This window comes from Mycteria americana, chromosome 2 (assembly GCF_035582795.1).
Source record: "Mycteria americana isolate JAX WOST 10 ecotype Jacksonville Zoo and Gardens chromosome 2, USCA_MyAme_1.0, whole genome shotgun sequence".
NCBI classification, from domain to species: Eukaryota; Metazoa; Chordata; class Aves; order Ciconiiformes; family Ciconiidae; genus Mycteria; species Mycteria americana.
In genome coordinates, this window is record NC_134366.1 from 53,662,641 (window position 1) to 53,681,785 (window position 19,145).

A 19,145-nucleotide genomic window follows, 5' to 3' on the forward strand; every position below is an offset into this window, starting at 1 on the left:
AACGTATGTAGAAAACTATATAGATCTTTAAATTTCAAAAATCTGTACCTTATTCCATAAAAAACTGCTTTTCTATTTGTGGTTCTACATACTTTGCAAATTCTCTTGAGTCTCCTCCTAGTGCCTTTGACTTCACAAACTTTGATGTGAAAAAAGTGAGACAGAAAAGCCCATGCCCTTTCCTCCCCCTCCTCCAGGCGCATCTGCAACCAGGTAGCACCGTGAGGAAACCCAGAGGTAACCTTCCAGTTTCCCAGCCGAGACACCGGAGGCAGTTCGCCCCATTATTTTGGGAAGGAGGTGTGCAGAGCCCTGCACGAGTGTGTTGCGCTGTTTCCAGGGCCCACCCTGACTTGCTCAGGAGGGGGTTTGCCATGCCTGTCCAGCACCGTGCTCTGCCAGGTCCAGGTCCGCGCACACTGCAGGAGGTTGACGCTAGCAGCAAGACAACCTACTGCGGAGCATGCCCACTTTTTGCTTGAAGAGGCGGCTTCCACTCATCATGAAGGACAGCAAGTCCAGACAGCTGAGGGCAGTCAGACTCAAAAAAACTTCATTGTAGCTTTCTAAGTGGCTAGAATCATTCACGTGCTGTATGTAGAAGGCCCTAAAGAGGTGATAGGGAAGGAAGCAAATTATGATGACGCAGATGAAAATCAAGTTTTTCACCTGGGCCAAGAACTCTTGGTGTGACCAGAGGGAGGTGGAAAGTTTTCTCGCCACTTTTACCAGGATGAAAATCTGCAGGCCTAAGAGGACACAAGTAATGCAGGCGACAGCTACAATTATGGTGTAGTTCAGGGCTTTCACGCTCTCCTGCTGTAGTTCTTTGTGGAACTTAAAGCATGTTGTTTCGTTGTATGAGCCTGAGCGTCCATACTCAAAGAACAAGACCGGCACCACAAAGACCATGACAAGGACCCACACAGCAGCGCTTGCCGCAATGGCGTGCAGCTTCCTGTAAAACTCCACCTTGTCTTTCCATTGAAAGAAGATGAGCCACCGGCTCACCAGTGTGATCACATAGAATAGGAAGGTCAGGTACATGTGGATGTGCACCATTGCACTCACCATTTTGCAAAATGGCATCTTGAATACCCACTTCTTTTTGACATAGTAGTGCAGGCGGAAGGGCACCGTGAAGAGGAGGAGGCTGTGCACAACGACCAGGTTAATGACGGCTGTAGTGGTCACGGACAGAGTGTTCATCTTGACCAGCACAAATGACATTGTGAGGGACCCGATCCCACCTCCAGCAAAGGCAACGGAGTAGGCAGTAATCAGTATGGCACTCATGGTGTTGGTGTGAGTGAAGGCAGAGGAGGAGTCACTGCTGTTCCTATTCTCTTCAATCATGTTCCTGAAATCTTCCTTGTACATATGCTAGAAATGAAAGAATACATGAAGACTAAGATAAGGTAGGAATGAGAGGGCCCACCTGAAAAGCCAGCAGAGCTTTCCACCTGGATCTTGCTTGAGGGATAATCCTGGAATCTCACAACTGGCACAAGCTATAACCAGTAGTTTTATCCAAACATCCTCCAGCCTAGAGAAAAAAGGCTGGGAAGGCTGGGCGGAGAAGCTGCTCTAGTCTTTAAGACGTTGCTAGCCATACCCTTAAAAACAAGCATGAGTTAGTAACATGTGGGAAGAAGAGATCCTTAGAGAAATGACATGATTTTGGTGGTTTTGAGCTCTCTGTGTTATTAGTTCTCATCTCTTCAGAGCATCTGCATGCTTTTGCACTGAAGATCAGAAATATTGTTTGAATTCTGCTACTCATTCATCAGTTTGTTTATTTGCAACACAAATCTGCCCTTCCCAGAGCCAGATAATAACCATATGTTGCTCTATCAAAGATACAAATTTTGTTTGTTACCAAGAGCTGAGTTTTGCACACATTACAGTCCACTCCTTCTCCATGGACAGTTTATCTGAGTAAGGGATTAAACACCATGGATACCCAGGCTCCATAGAGATCCTGCTCAGATCCTGCCAGACCGAATAGCGTGGGTGGTGCTGTCCTGGTGCTCAGGGCCATTTCACATCTAATATGTGGTAACCGGGTGTTACAAAATGGGCTGTTAGAAAATGTTAGGAAAGGACATCCTGGGTTAGTGTAAATAAGCCTGCCTGGCCCGAGCTGAGGCCAGATGAAAGTTAATAGCAAGTTTAATAAATATGCTATACATTTTTAATATATTACTGTTTCAAAGAGAGATTGAACATAATTCTTACAATTCTAAAGGTAACTTCTGGTAGGATTTTTAAGTACTACAAGATTGTGTGGGAGGGGAAGAGTTCAGGTGGGGTGTTATCCTGAAGCATGTTTGCATCTATGAAAGTATCAAGAGGATGTCCACACTACAGTCACAGAAAAGAAGCGGGGAAAACTGAACAGTGCTGGGCTCTGCACTAGCCCAGTTATACTGCTACTGCTACCTGAACTATAATTCAGAACTGACTCTGGTATGTCACCCATTTCACCAGTGAATCCCACAACACAAGAGAGGGTTTTCTCCTGAGTGAGTTTTTGCAATTTTTCTTTTAATACTGCAATGTTGTTAACATCACGAAGTAGTTCCTCTCTCTCTTTGTATGAGTGGTGTTTCAGCTTATTCTCATTTTTAGGTAGCGCATACTGCCAGAAGTTGGGAGGGGAAAAAAGTTCTTTAGCAATTCTCTCTTTTGTGGGAAAGAGGAAATCCCTATAACAGTTTTATAAACAGGTTTTGCTCGCAGTGGGGAATGCATGTCTGTGATGCATCTCAGATATTTTTTGTTGTTTCTTAGCAATATTTCTAAGCATTTGCCCCTACAGTAATCGAGATCTCTTCATACACTGAGAAGTCAGTTATTCTCTAGGTATCCCAACACATCTAAGACTCCACATATTTTATTGTAATCAACATAACTGCTGTATCTCAAATTGGTGTGTTGGTTGTTGGCACTTACTGACCTTTTCTGTTTGAAACTGCATTTCAGAGTTACATGGACAACTAATTCCAGTGCATTATGAGAAGTAAAATGGGTTGCAATGAAAGCGCTTTTTCTCAAAGGTGCTGCTGATTGGCACACTGCAGCTCTTGCATCAGAAACCATGCAAGTTCCTTCCAGTTCTGTTCTCGTTTCCGAGATGTTGCGTTTCAGCCTCACAACCATGCAAGCCAGAAGGAATTAGCAATAGCTGTTCATCAGTTTCTCCAAGTTGTTAAGCTTTAGTTTGAAAAGATGTCTCTAAAAAGTGGCATTTTAATGTTGTTTTAATTAAAAATGCATATTTAAAGTTTAAAAAGTGCCACAGCCCTAAAGGCAACGTGCTGGAAATGAGGGTTGGTGTGAGCAGCCCCAGCAGCGAGGGTGTGCTTGGAGAGGAAGGACCCTTCGGAGCCCGGCAGTGAAACTTGAACTGAAGGCAGTAAGGAACAGATAAGCAGAAGTCAGATAACTGGTATTTTCCTCAGACAGTCCTTTTAAGGGGGAAGCTAGAGACCTACTTCTGGCTGCAAATAAACAGCTGAGACACTGAAATGCAGGTTTCTGCAGAACTTTGTGGCCATCGCTAAATCCCTTCATTGTAAGATTCTGCAGAAAATCTCTTTTTCATTAATCTTCAAAAAAAAGCTACCGGCAGCTATGATATGAGATTATCAGCTCCCCACTGCTACAGGCATTCCACTGAAATATAATTGCATGATGAATACAGAGTATAGAATGACACAGGGTATGTTTCATAGAGGAAATGCTGCTTTCTGGTGAAATGAAGTTTCCTATTGTAATGACATTCACATAGCTATAACCTACTGACCTGAAATACAACTAACAAGTCCTTTGGCCAGAATTTAACAGGAGACACATGGAATGAGAATGAATGCAGGTCTTACAAGAGACTAATGAATTATATAACATAGGCTATGTACTGAACCTAACTGGAAACATGAGCTATAGAAGTCTCCAAGAGCCAGAAAATATCTCACAGAAGAGGAGGGACAACAGAAGGGACCACTGAAAGCGGTATCAAGCTATCTAAGAAATGGTCTTCCCCCATGCTGCTTAGCCCCTTGCCAATGTCAGCTGGTGTAAGCTCTTGCCAGCTCTAACAGCATTGCTTCAGTACTGAATCTAGCTTGCTTAAAACTAGCTTTTTCAACTATCTTGCATTTTACAGAGTGGCTGTACCCTGTCCACAGAGTTACAGTTCAGTCTTATCCCTTCTTTCCTCCTCCCCACACACCCCCTGGCCCCAAACAATGTCTGAAGCACCAAGAAGCTCCTTCAGGACAGTACTTTGCAGCTTTGCCTCACCCAGGCAGTTTCCCTTCATGCACACTAAGGTTAGCTCTTGACATCTGCAAGAACAGAAGGAGCGCAGAGAGGACTTATCCCATCGCACATCCAAAGGCAGAGAGTTTCTCCTCAAAGAGGTGTTCTTGTTTCCATGCCTTCCTACCCCCTCTAGCTACTGCCAGTTGAGTGATACTGCTCCAGTTTTGGAGCAAGGTTTGGTCTTCCCCTGTGTTAAGCCTCTCATCACTTGGCTGAACTTCTGCCGGACATGTGCTCTGAACAGCCATGAGGCAATGATGGGCAACCACTTCATTTGGATGCGATAGCAGTTAAAGAGACATCTGCTGGTGCCAAGGGCTTGGGGACAATTGCCAAAGTAGCTGTGTTTTAGTTTGACAAAGGAGGCAGATTGCCAAGAGGCCAATTCCAGAAATATGATCAGCAAAAAGATTCTTGTGCATTCAAGATTCATCAGTTATCAGTGTGGATAAGGCCATCACATTCATTTCCTGTGACTTTCTGTGCAGCACAGTCCACGGGACTTCCCTGGACTGCTCTCTTTAGGCCAGAGCATGTGTCATTTACAAAAATGATTCTGTCTCTGTCAAAATTTTCCCAGTAAAAGAACATTCATTCCATCCTTCAGGAACTTGTTTCTCTTTTATCCTACTGTTAATTAGCCTACTGTTTAAAAAAAAAAGGGTGAACCACATTTCTAGACAGTTTGTACAGCCTCAGCTTCCAGGCATAGTATGTACTTCCAGTTTTGCCTTCAGATTTAAAAACCCTTTGTCAAATTTTGGCTTTCCCTATAGATAACTGGAGATTAGAAGAGATAAGAGACAGAAGATACTTGTCTTCACTTCATCCCAGTCATATTGTTCAGTCACTGAACTGCCTCCATCAGCACTGTGCTCCTATTCTTTCATTCTTAGATGAACAACTTTGCATTTGGCAGTGGTAAAATGCATGTTGCTAGTTTGCACCTGACTTAGCAATCCGGATCAGTCTGTCACTCACTTGTCCTCTTCATTGCTTACTATTTTCCCAGCCGGGTTTGTCAGTCACCATTATCTCATATGAACATTATATCAACTTATTAAAAAAAAATCTCATTTGTCAAAAACGATGGCACTTTTACAATCTTTGCCAAACAGTGAGCTCTACTCTGTATAACAAGCGTTTGCAAAATTTATCCCCCCCGTATACATTTGCTGAGGGACTGGCAGGCTTCACACAGCTTTTCATGTGTTCCGACAGTTGGGTCGTGCAGAAGAAGCGTTTGCAGCCTGCATGCACCCAGCTGAGAAGTTTCATTTGAATTTGGAGGGGAAAAAAAGTTCAATTCAAATGAAAGATTTCTATTTTTTACAGACTTAATAAAATGGAAAAATGAGTGTTTGTCAGAACTGACGTCTCTGCATTGAACTAGACTAAGTTGGAGGCAGTGCAAAATACAAATATTATTTAACAAAAGTCTGTTTAAAATCTGCATTTGTTTCACAAACATCATCATTTAGTCTCAGAGCTGCTTTCTGTTGAGAGCATTGTAATTGCTTTTCGATTTGCTCTAATTCCATGCTGTGTTATGGTAATGGAGGCTATGCCACTAGAATAATTGCAGCATTCTCTTCATTTCAAAATAACCACACACACCTGAAGTTTGAAGTATAAATGTCGGCTTAAAAGAAAACATTACAAATTAAAAAGATGAAATAACAAGTGTGTGTTTACATTTAGATACTGACTTTTTTCAAACAACCTTTAGTGATTCCTCTAACTCATTCACTAGCTCATTGACTCATGTCTTGTAGGCTGTGTCATCATTATACTGATACTTTTTAGTTTAAATCTAGTCTATTGAAGAACAAATGGGATGGAAAAACATGATGAGTTAGTCCTCTTTTGTTTGAGATTTTCGCTGTTCTTACACAAAAATGGAAACCATGGAACCTTCCTAAAAATAATTATTTACCATCTTAGCTGTATCTTATCAAAGAGAACAAACTTACCCTTCTGGTCTTTACAGGGATTGAATGATATCAAACACATGCACAAAGATGGATGAAAACAAAAAGAGTTGCCTCCCACTTTTAGGAGGCAGTGTAGAACCACAGGACAGCAATATGAAAAAGGGTAAAGCAATGTTTTCCTGTAGTACGAAATTACAAATAACGATGACAAAAACAGTTATGCAGAAAAGCGTTAAAATGTGTTCAAAATAAAACAACTAGAAAATCGGATACTTTTTTTTTTTCTAAAGTTGCAAACATTGTTTTAAAAGCATTGCAAACTAAGGCTTTTGTTCATTCTGTGTATACTTACAGATTAGTGTTTATCTCCACTCTTCAAGTCTTGTTTACTTGTCTCTTCATTTTACATGAGCTCTAAGAACAAAAAGCAAAACACCTGATATTTTAAAGAGTCATTGCCTTATGTCCTTCTTTGAACCTAAGATGAAGCAACAACCACAAGCCTCAGCTACGTGAGGGCAGGACTGCCCATAAGCATGCAACATTTAGGAAGATTTTTAGTTGCATTCCCAGTGAGAAGTTCATGGGGAGAAGAAATGCCGCCTTGTCTTGCATGTTGCTATCTCCTACCAGTCATCCGATGTCCTGTCAGAACAGCTCTTTTGTGAATTTAACACAGGATCCCCTAATTAGCAGCTGTTTCTTAGCCATAGGAAGACTTCAGAGCCTCCCATTTCTGAACAGTCACATTCTTCTACTGCCTAAAATGATCAAGTCTGCACATAGATGTAAGCCCCACAGATCACACAGACGCTCATTTGGAAAGGTTATTCCCCAGAGTGGAGGGGATCATTTGAAAGAGTGTTTTGAGAAAACAGGTTAGGACAGGAGCAAAATATGATCTATATTGTAACTGGCTAAGTGTGGGTTTGGATATGGTTAAAGTATAGACATCAAAGTGTAAGGGATGAAACGAATCTCACGCTAAGGCCCAGCAGTATGCCTCAGCCCTGCTTTCTGCCAAGATTGTAGCTCAGCATCGGGATCTCTTGGGACTTGGTGCCATTGCTACACCTGTACACTGCTAGCAAAATGAAACTAGGGGACTTTATTAAAAAAACATTGGCCAAGTCACTATCGAAGGCTCATCAGCAACGATGGTTGTTGTGTGGTGCGTGTGGTAAAAGATGTCTTACTGCAGGACTGAGTCTCTATTACGAGTCTGTGCAAGGTCAGTTTTGCCCTCCTGCAGGCTTAATTCGTTTGTGTCAGAACACACAGTTATATTTGAGTATAATAGTTTTGAAAGCAACGGTATTAACATTTGACATTTACAGGTAATCTTACATAAGAACATTTTAACTGACTATATCCTGTTGCTTCACATTTGGTTAAAAAACACAAGGGATGTACTGTTCTGTGGTACTTCACAACAGACCGGTATGTGATGGAGACCGTCTTCTTGCATTTTGCAATTTTAACAGTGGCTAACAGCTAAAGAGCTGTTCAGATAATATTAAAAAGCAATAGTAATAATGCTTAGCTCTTACCTATCACCTTTCTTCAGCTGATCTCTAAGCTCTGTTAAAAGGCATATGTATCATTCTCCCCATGCTACAGCTAAAAAGCTGAAACCCCTGTGGCAAAGCCAGATATAAAGCTAGGATACCCTTAAATCAAGTCCTGTACCTTCTCAAGTTAGTCATGTTGTCTTGGCTTCTTGTAGGTCTTGTTCTAGAATAAATACATCCCAATTAACAGTGGGAAGAGAGCCAAGATATCTTAAAGACCTGCAGGTAGCATCTAAATGGGGGGGTTAAGTTATATAATATTGTTGATACATATAATAAATTAATGCATATAATATGTTAATATATATAATATTGTTGATACACATTGTTGATACATATTATAATTACCTAACATATAAGTTATATAATATTATTGATAAATTACAATGTTGTTTTCCCAAGCAGTCATCACAAATGGGGCTTTCCAGGTTGACTTCTTTCCATATGTTTGCATTCTGTAGATTTTCAATCCTTGCACTGCCTCGGGATTAAAACAAATACTGAAATACCAGAGCATGGTCTGGGACAGACATCCTCATTATCTTTGTTCATCTCTAAGCTGTAGTTAGTGTCAAGCTCTAGATAGGTATAGGAAGCTTAATACTTATGATTGCAGTTCATTTTCCTTGCTAAAGTGATGCAAATTTGCCCAAGATTTAGCAACAGCATGTATAATCTCTGGAGTATGTTTCTTGTCCTGTCGTTCAAGGAATAGATTCCAGACTGGTATGTTTAGATTTTCACCAGTAATGTACTGAGATGGTGGCAGAATGTGATTATTTTAGAACGTCACACACCAGCTGAATTTAAACACAGGTGCTAGAAATGCACATATTAAGTTTTGAGTAATTGCTGATGGTCTTAGCAATACCCCAAAATCTAGAAGAAGTATGATAGTGGGTTTGCACAGTACCATGTATCACCTGGATCAGATCTTCACCTAGTTTGAATTTGCATTATAGCAACAGTTTCATGGGCCAAGGTGTTTAATAATAGTTGAGAGTCTGGCCCAGATTTCAAGGACTACTTGTCCTGAGATCTGAGTAGCATCAAGGCTCCTTTACTCCGGATTGTGTAAAAGGTCCTTGAGAAAAGAGAACCGTGTCCTTTATGCTCAGGCATAATACATGCTGTTAGTGATTTTTCAGCTGTTCCAAACTCGGAGATGTACCTAGAATAACCATGGCAACCCAGGTGTTTTGTTTGTCTACATTTATTGTGCCAGGACTCAAGGATTTGGAATGCTAATTCAGAGGTGGACCATACAGGGTGGTAGGAGGTATGTAGCTGTGGTGGTTGGGTCTTCTGGAAAACTACTCCTCTCCTTCACTTATGTAGGTGGCAGAAAGCAAAAAATAAGATCCACCTGAACACCTTAAATTCACTGTGGGTAACCTGACTCTTTTAGTTAGTTGAGGGTAAAGCTGGAGTGACACTCCTGAAAACACCAAGCTGATGTTGATAGCAGAGAATCAGGGCCCCAGAGAGGTCTCTAAACCTGTGATTGCTAAGGGTGAGTTTTGAAATATTCCCCAAAGTGCAGGGGACAGTTACCTGAATAAATCAGCTTTGCTGGACAGTTGATCAGACTTCTGCCAGCCAGAAAATTCTATTAGAAGTAGCAAAATATTCCTTAATTATATAATTTTCTTTTACACTGAAGAGCTAGACCCTGCTCCCCATTACATTCATGAAAGAATAGGACTTGAATTATTGAAAAACTACTTCAGTGCTGGTTTCTAGTCTTCTTTGTTCCTTGTATATATTCAGATCTATCACATAAACTTCATTTATATTAATAAATATAAGCCTGTTTATACCAGCCAAGGCATTGTCCCATAGTTGTGTATTAGTCTTGCAGTAAGCCATGAACCTGATTCTCCTCTCGAGTGCATAATTTTAATACTGTTCAGTTCCAGTTTCACCAATGACACCTCTGATGTGGGACAGCAGATCAAGACCCTGCTTTTTAAATTTTTCTCTTTGATTTGTGCCTGAATACAAAGCAGCCAATCGCAATTATGGCATGAAGACAGGTTCCTCTGAAACCGCCTTCCAAAATCCTGCAGTAGAGGTATCAGGGTGCTGGGCAGATTAAACAAGGTTCAGTTTCTTGACAACTGATCTGATATAATCTAGCCTTTCCTAAACTGGGGAAAATCCCATATTGCCATGTATGTTTGACTGTGAAAGAGATGGTTTTAGCAGATGTGGGCTGACCAACACCAAGTGTTGGTCACCTATTTCTCAGGCCTTTTCTTAGGATGGGTCAGAGCAGTGTCCTCAAGCAAGGGCAGCGTCTGCTTCCTAGGTAAAAGGATGAGATACAGGGAGAGCATTGCTCGCTATATCTTGTGCTCCTTACGCAAAGCCCAGATCTGCTGAGTCCCTCCCAGTGCCAGCTACGGGCCTGGTCCTAGTACGTAAGACTGGCTGGATCAGTTATTAGGCTGTAATTGTGACAGGTTAATTGCAAGTTATCATTATGTAAAAGATCAGCTGCTAATATGAATAGCTGAAAGGCAGTATGTTGTTAGAGTGGGTGACTCTTAGCTGCTATCAACAAAATTATAATTTTGACTCATATTTCTAATGTGCCTCACTATTTCACGCACCTTACTAGAAAGATATTAATTATCTACAAAAGGAAAAATATTCAGTATCTATAACAGCCAAAACCATTTTGTAGATAATAGGTTTCCTAAAATGTCTCTATCTGGGTTCTGAAGCAGTTGTGATTTGTGGCTGTCACCCAGGCGGTGCAAGGCATCCTATGAGTGAGAAATACTGCTTCTGATACATCTGAAAGAACATTTTGGAAAAGTATAGGGAGGAAAATGTGACTCGCAATTCCTCGTTTCACACATCTTTGCAGAGCAGAGGTATAAAAATTCAAGCTCCTCTGAAAAGTGGAAATACATCTGGTGGCCTCCTGCTAGTTCCCTTTTCTAATTTAGGGGGAAAAAATACCCAGTTTGCAAGTTACTATCCTTGGGCATTATTACTCAAAAGAAATTTGCTTAAAAGTTCCTGAGGCAGAGTGGTGTGGAGAAAGTCTGTTTCCCCTTCAGTCTATCTCACTACCTTTCCCTCCTTTGGAAGCACCAAAATTGCACCTCATTCCATGTTGAAGTATAGCATATCAATAAAACCACCTCAAATTTCTATTCAGCTCTTACTGTAATCCAAATCTTTCAACAGAGAAGTACTGCAAACAAAACAAAACCTAAATCCACATCAAAATCTGCTGTACTTAATAGTGTGTGTGGGAGGGATCACAAATCTAGAAAACAACTGTTCTAACACTAATAATTTGCCCAACTTTCCCCATACCTACTTTTCTACCAGCTGGTTTTCTACCAGCACTCAGCTTTGGCCTCAGTGTTTGTCACTGAGGATGGGAGGAGCTGCGTACAAAAGAGATCTGTGCAGACTCCAGTCTAAATGGACCTTTTTGAGAAGGTGCCTTACTTATTTTTAACAACTGCACATTTCCAGCAGTCTATCACCAACTTTAATATTATCTTGTTCTGCAGGATTTCACTAGTTCGCATCTGTCACATGCCAGTACGTTTTTCTGGAGATATGCCTTTCATCAGGAATCCAGCACAGCAATTCACTCGTTATCGGAGCTTGTTCTCACCAGGATAAAAAAAAAATAGAGGGGGGAGCTGATTGACAAGGAGATGCATTATTGCTGCCATAAGGATGACATTAGACTGCAGAGAATGAAATCATACATGCGGTACCATGCTGATCCTATATGCATATACGCATATATGCCTTTCTGAGAAGAAAAAGCCCTTCCTTTCACCTGAAAAGACAGTGCTCATCCTAAAATTGTTTGAACTCTGTACTAGCCTCTCACTAATTGCCTGCTGAGGCAGGCAGCATGTTGTAAGGAACAATATTTAAAAAAAAAAAATTACAGCACAAGTCTATTGCTACTTGCCCTCAAAATATTTACTGCAATTGCTAATACTGTTTTATTCTCAGCTTGTTTATTTCATTTGATTTCTGACTGCAGAGGTAACACAAACGCTATCATCATGTGAGTGGAAAAAATCATTTTACTAATGATCACTTTCATGCTGAATATGCACGTACAGATATTTATGAAATTTAGTATGCTAAAATGTGTTGCCTGTGTTGACAGAGGAACAAACCTCCCTGCATTAATCTAAGAGTGTCTGCCTAGGAGCAGTACAGAAAGCAAAGCTTAGTACCAGTACTGCTAGATTGATACTGAAGATGCTTTCCTATCTCAGCATAAGCACAATGAGATACATGACTTCGTTACTACAGTTGGGTTAGACGGGTATTCAGGGTTCCTCCTATCTCTTTTGGAAATGAGGAATTTACTGCAAGGGAATTGTTCCACACTGCATTCATAAAGTACACCATTAATTTGTAAGAGCCTTCCCTGATCAGCACAGCTAAAGACTGCATAACGGAATGAGGCACTGTATGCATGCGGGTGCTCTATTACATCAAATTGTTTGGGCTGAAATGGTTCATTCTGCTGTTAAATCTGGAGGTTTCTGTTCTGAGCTAATGATAAGCATTTGTGTTAAATTAAGATCTTCAGTGCATTTGCCAAAGTGTGAAGCTAATTGTGTTAGGAATAAGCTCATTACTGATGCATTTTTTAAGACTTTTGCCTATTTGAAGTTCAGCTGAAGAGTTCAGGATGCAGCTAGAGAGTCCAGCCAGGAGCAGCTGCAGAAACAACCAGGGTAAGGGCTGCTGTTCCGGGCTGTGGAAGGAGTGGGCTCCACACCACTCTGCCTCAGGTACTTTTAAGCAAATTTCTTTTGAGTAATAATGCCCAAGGATAGTAACTTGCAAACTGGGTATTTTTTCCCCCTAAATTAGAAAAGGGAACTAGCAGGAGGCCACCAGATGTATTTCCATGCTTGCCCTTTGCCCCACCATCCTCCTAACTTGCTTTCCCTAAGCCTCTCTCCCCATTTCATTGACACAGGACTCCCCAGAAAATCTTGGGCCATGCTGCTTGTGGCCATGTGTGATAGTTCTTGCCCAGATCTGCTTATTTGGTTTTGGACTGCCCTGTGCTGTGGTATGGCACAGCGCACCGTGCCACTGGGCCCCTATTCTTGGTTGGTCTTTAGACCTCTCTGTAAAAAATAGAATTGAAAAAATAAGCTATCAATTAGCTTCCCTGCCTTGCTTCCTCCTTTTCATTTCATCCAGGTTATTTCAGGTTCTGTACAGCTTTCCGATCACTGGAAAGCATAAGTGCCAAATAGTTTACATCGTTATTCACTATAGCTCTTACCAGCTCTTCTTAGCTGAAGACAGACTGACAGGACATTCCTGTATGATATTATGAGCCCTACAAGATAGATGTAAAAAAAGAAAAAAAAAATGGTAAAAACCAGCTGGAGTCAGTGGAGCGTGGTGGAGAAGCCCAAAATAGCACCAATATAAGTTAGTACAACAGTGCGTGGTGTAGGAGATACCCTGTGCAGATATGAGCTCTGACCCCAAAGCAAAATAGCCCCAGTAGGGCAGTGACATGCCCTTTAGCTTCTCAACAGGATTTGTTGAGACTGGCCATAGCAACATGCCTCTTTAGCCCCATTGCTTCTGGTTCTCAAGTTAGCACATTAAGCACTAATTCGAATACATCTTCACAGAAAAGATATCCTCAAAATAGTTTTCCTGTTGATATCAGTGACGTTAAGAATTTGGGGAGATTAAGAAAATAAAGCACACAGTTAATGTGCTTAATAGTGCTACTGAATTGGAAATGAGAAGCATCAACTCACTGAGGAGAGATTCCCGTTGCTAGCTTTCTTTTCTCTCTGCACCATCAAATCAGGCTCATCACTGAAAATGATTCAATGATTTCTACAGCCCTCATGGTGAGAGATCTCACCATTCACTGCTAAGTATCATTAGCACAATGAAAAGTGCACATAAAGCAATGCCTATTGAGTATCCACTCCAGATTTTCCCTTATGCCTCTTACTTTGACTAAAACTCTTTTCCCCTTAATTTCACTTAAGAAGAAGGATTTAACTCTGTTCAGTGAGCTGACAATAAAATAATGAATTCTGTATCAAAAGCTATCTCCACTTAATTTTCAGATTCAGTTTTCCCTAGACAAGTTACTGCGCATCTGAGGTCATTCCGTTCCCACACCTAAGATTATCCTCACAGGAACTGAATTTCAGCTGTGTACCAGAGATCTCTTCTAGGTTAGGAAGAAGTTTGTTAATCTGGTGAGAGGTTCCAGCATTATATTTGGGTATGGTTTTTTTGAAGTATTTTCCCCCTGTACTTTTTTGTTTCAGATTCAGAAGCAGTCTGCATGTGCTGTTGTAGGGGTAAAAGGGTAGAATTCGTGCAGTCTTTCTGTATGGCATCAGCAAAAGAAGATATGCACGTTACCATGTGGGTCGGAGGTACGCGTGCAATTCAGAGCACAATGCTATGCAGAAATACCTAAGCTAGCTTTAAATAGGTAGTTGGTGATAAATCTGTGTTGATGTGACACTCCCTCTAGTTAGATTTATCCCAGTTTTCCAGGCTTAGAGGCTGTAGTATTTCCAGCGCTTCAGTTAGCTCCTCCAGAGCTAGTTTCGGTACTTCTGCATGACACTGCAGAAAGTCATGTACACATCCCAGTTTGTGTCTATTGTGGCTGTTGAATCATAAAAACATTCAAGTTGGCAGGGACCTCCAGAGATTTTACAGTCAAACCTCCTGTTGAAAGCAGGGCCTTAGACTGGGTTGTCCAGAGTCCCATCAAACCAAGTCTTGAATATTTCCAGCAAGGGATATTCTGCCACTCCGAATTTTTCAATGTCTGTCTTGGACCAGGAAGACCAAACCTGGACACAACATCCCAGGTGTGGCCTAAGGGGTGCTAAGTGGAGTGGAATAACCACACCCTTGACCTGTTGGCTGTACTATTGCTAATGCAGCCCACGACAAGGTTCCCTTTCATTGCTGTAAGGGCACACTGCTGGCACACATTCAGGCTGCACCCCAGGCTATCAGACACATCCCACACACACACACCCCACTGCTGCATGGGATTACTCTGTCCCAGGTGAGGGCTCTAACAATTATTTTTGTTAAACTGCATGCAATTCTTGTTGCCCCAATCTTCCAGCCTGTCGCAGTCTCTCTGTTTGGTGGCCCTTCCTTTCAGCATCTGTATCCTCCCAATTTGTTGTCATCTGCAAACGTGCTGAGGGTGCATTCAGTCCTGTCCTCCCAATTTTTTATAAAGCTATCGAATACTATCAGGCCCAGTATTGACCCCCAAGGGACTCCACCTGTGACTGGCTCCTGGTTCAACTTTGAGCCATTAGCCACCACCCTTTCAGCTCAGCATTTTAGCCAGTTCTCCACCTATCTGTGGTGCATCTGTCCAGTTTGTATCTTGCCAGCTTGTCAACAGGTTATTAAGATGACCATGTCAAATGCCTTGCTAAAATCAGGGTAGATGATGTCCATGGCTCTCTCCTCATCCACTGAGCAAATTGTTTCATCAAGGAAGGCATCACAGAATGGCAAATAAAGTAATTGCAATGCTCTTTGTAGGATGACAAATACTTTTCTCCTAAATAAACCACCTTTACACCAATCTCTTCAGCATTTGACAGCTATTTGTCTCAAAATTTCCTTCAGACGATGACACCTATACTGCTAACACCTTCTTAAATGCTCAAATTAATCCTGATTGTGAAACCAGATACCTGGAATGAATTCTTTCTGCCCTTCTTCCAAAAACTGCTTCACCTGTTTATCCTTCCCTGTAGGAGGTCAGGGAATGAAAAGAGGCAAGCTTTGAGAAATGCACAGCTCAACTGGGAAGGCCTCATGCCATCTCCTGCAGCAGAAGCTACACACCTGCAATCACTCGCTTCTGCCAGGATGCTGCAGGAAGGCGAGCGTTCCCACCACCAAGCCGAGGGCTGCCTGGTGCCTCAGCTTCTGAGATACAAGGTTGGGAGAGATTAAACTAGGCAGGTCCATGTAAAACCGCCCCTACTTATACACACCAATATATCTGTCACCTTGTGATGTAAACTGAGATGTAAAACTTCCCATCAGCTGTGACCGCCTGGAAGGCAGACCTGCTGATGGTCTGATCTCTGTCTGTGACATCTGGGTCACCCTGAGGCTGAATGGCAGCTGCACATATTTCTGGGACATGAAGTTTAGGCAGCTCCAGCTGATATGAATGGCTGCAGTGCAGCAGTCCATGCTACAAGAGGGTCCTCTACCTCAACACCGACTTCCCACAGAAGATCAGGGCCCTGTTTCTTCTCTTCAAGATCCTCCGCAGCCCTAGCCTTGGTTTTCTAAGTAGCTACTCCCAGTTTCAGAATGAAGATCATGATGAGCATCCGCACTTCCCAGAGACTCTTTAAGACAAGGATAAAGTGATTAGGGTGGTCTCTCTCTGGAATGGCTCTGGGGCTGAGAACCATGAACTAAGAACCACCACAAAGCCACAAATGTGGTGCAATCTCTCTGCCCAAGCTATTGCCTCTCTTACCTCTTATGGAAATTCATAACAGCATATTTATTAAAAAAAACAACAACAACTTACCAAAATAAAATATTGTGCTGCAAAAGTTTCTGCATTTGAGTAAGGAGAAGACGTGGTAAGAAACAATCTGAGGCAGCTGGTTAATAGTCACTTTATTCAATCTAGCTTTGAAAGGTATTCGATGCTATGAAAATGTCACCATTATATGAACCTATACATAATCGTAACAGGACTCCAACTATTTTATCCAGTTATTGGCATTGCTAGATTTTTCATTTATGATATGGTGAGCAGAATCTTCTCAGACTCTAGTTGCTTCTGACAACGTACTTGAAAGGCTGGTTCCTTTACGTACCAAAATGAAGCACAACCCTATAGCATAAAATCATGCAACAAAGCAAGGCAAAATAGCCATCACACTTCCTACTGCCCTCAGCATCACTTAGGAATAATGTGTGATTTTTGCAGCAGTTCTCTTAGAAACACGAGTCTGTGTTTGGCTCACCACCCGAAGAGCAGCAGATACCCTTTTTTGGGTGCCAAACCTAAACAGCATACTCAAAGGAGCAACGCCTTTCCATGGGTGCTAAGAACACCGGGGAGGTTTAGGCTTTAATGTAGTGAGATGCTCCTGGACAGCAGCAAGTGCATGGACAGTTATTGTGGAGCAGCTGGTGCCCTTCAGATGTGCAGCCTTATTTTCCCTGATGGAAGTTGGTTGTGTGCTTCAGCTGATAATGCTGTCACAAAGATGAGAACTGCAATGGTACATCTCAAAGCAGAAGGTGAAAAACCAATTCTGCTACTTTCTGTCTTCTCAGCAGGAGGGGTGTGGAGTCTGTGGCTTCACAACATGGGGAGTAAAAAGCTGCCGCTGCTGCTACAGAGGTAAAAATAACGCATCTGATACCCCATCGCCCAGCAAAGTTAGGGAGTCCAAACAGAACACCACTGCGTAGGTACCTGGATAATACACACATACACCAGTCTGCACTTGGTGACACAGGTCATTTTTGCTGGTGTACCTTCTGATCGCTTTTCTCTGTCCTCCAGCCACAGCTCTGTCTTGTCTGATTTATCTGTATTACTCAGATGCTTTTCTTTTCCCTGATCGCTAAGACACTCAGCTGCTCTTCCTGGCTAACGAAGGAAAGCTCTGTTACATGAATGAAATGAAAAAAACCTGTCACCCAGGATTCCTTTGTTGCCTTCCTAATGGCCTCCTGTATGCACTGAGCTACAGGAGAACAGGGATGTAAAATTCAGTGTTGGAGCAGATAACCAGTGGCTAAGCCAGCCATCCAAAGCCCCTCAAGAAGTGGACACTAAACCACCCCACAGCCATCCTTGCTGAGCTGTGCAAGTGTCTGAGAGCGAGAGGGAAGGTGTCCAAAAGCACTGTAGTGAAGGCAGAGCTGGCGACCCTCTGGCTATCAGGGGGACTTGAGATCCTCAGCATCTGAGGTGATTTTGAAAAATTTACTCTTCGTGAAAGAGTATCAAAGCCTATGAGAAAGCTAGTAGAAGCAGTATGAAAATTTCCTTCTTATTCTTTGTTTAAAGATTGACTGTCAAAACCAATAACAGTACTCTTGTCTTTCTGGTTTACATTTTCTTTTAATAAATTAGTTTTCAGAAAGGATTATGAAAGTGTGGGTGCTATTGTAAAAGGAGCCCAGGTGCCCTTCCTGCAATGATGACTCCCAATATACACTTTTAACTACCTTCTACTTTGCTTCCACACATTTCACAAAATCTGACATTCACAACTGCTGCAGTGGACTAAAAACCTGAAGCACTTTTAACTTCCATCCTCTAACATTTCCTCCCAGCTTTGCTTTAAGCTTACCTCCCACCAGGAACCGTCAAGCTCCATCCAGATCTGCAGCCTTCTCGTTAGAGCTTAGTAATATTTCCCTCCTCCTCTCCAAGGGAAGGGGTAAAACACTCCCTTCTGCATGTCTGCCTCCAGTACCTCTGCTGAGTACCTTTGCAGCACTTACCCACGGACTCTCCAGGGGCATAGCAGGAGACTCGCCTCGCTCTGTACAACTCCTTGGCTTTGCAGAGAAGTGCTGCTGAGGAACTGCAACTGCAACCCAGCTCTGTCTGCTTCCGGAAATGTCGCCCATTGCCCATAAACCACAAAGGTGGTTGGACCAATTGCCATCAACTCACGTATCAAGCCTATTGATGTTGATGTGTTTGGGGGTTTTATTTATTCTTGTTCTGTTCAATACATATTAAATATTTCCAGCTATTGCAAAATGTATCTGCTTGTAAGCAGTTACAGGTGCAAGAAAGAAAGAGGACTAATCGGACTGAAAGTGAAAAAGCACATGTGGAAGTGTGCATTTATAGTCACGTATGTGGATATATAGATATAGGTATTTCTCTCTTGTGGCACGAAGGCCACTCAGCCTCTCAGCAGCATTTGCTCAGTTGCTCAGATAACACCTGAGAGGTGAATATATTGATCTGAGAGCTCTTGCAGGAACTTTCCTCATGATGCAGTGGTAAAATATATGTAGTAATCCTGAAGCAGGGCAGCCACAAGGCTGAATGCTTTCTGGTACTCCTGAAATGCTTCTGTCTCATTATCAAACAGTAGTCTTCCAAAGAGATGTGAGTACCCACTCTGCATGTGCTTTTTGTACACTACAGTCTTTTTATAAATGAAAAGTATTGACTTAGTCTTTTTATAAATGAAGAGGATAAAGCATGTGAAAAGAAGAAAGTTTTGGCAGGGATTTGCTATGAGATTATCATGATCCTCTTCAT

The 19,145-nt window shown here is 42.0% G+C and overlaps 1 protein-coding gene and 1 long non-coding RNA gene across 2 annotated transcripts in view; one reads left to right on the plus strand and one right to left on the minus strand.

Annotated features, from left to right (window-relative positions):
* LOC142405672 (uncharacterized) overlaps positions 1 to 19,145 on the plus strand; it is a 66,113-nt gene that overhangs the window by 36,866 nt on the left and 10,102 nt on the right. The window lies entirely within an intron of this gene.
* Positions 436 to 18,416, minus strand: GPR141 (G protein-coupled receptor 141). Its single transcript, XM_075495597.1, has 3 exons — positions 18,214 to 18,416; positions 6,613 to 6,674; positions 436 to 1,383 (listed from the first exon to the last, which is right to left on the minus strand). Exon 3 carries the CDS (start codon positions 1,378 to 1,380, stop codon positions 436 to 438), a length of 945 nt encoding a protein of 314 aa, XP_075351712.1. The 5' UTR covers positions 1,381 to 1,383; positions 6,613 to 6,674; positions 18,214 to 18,416.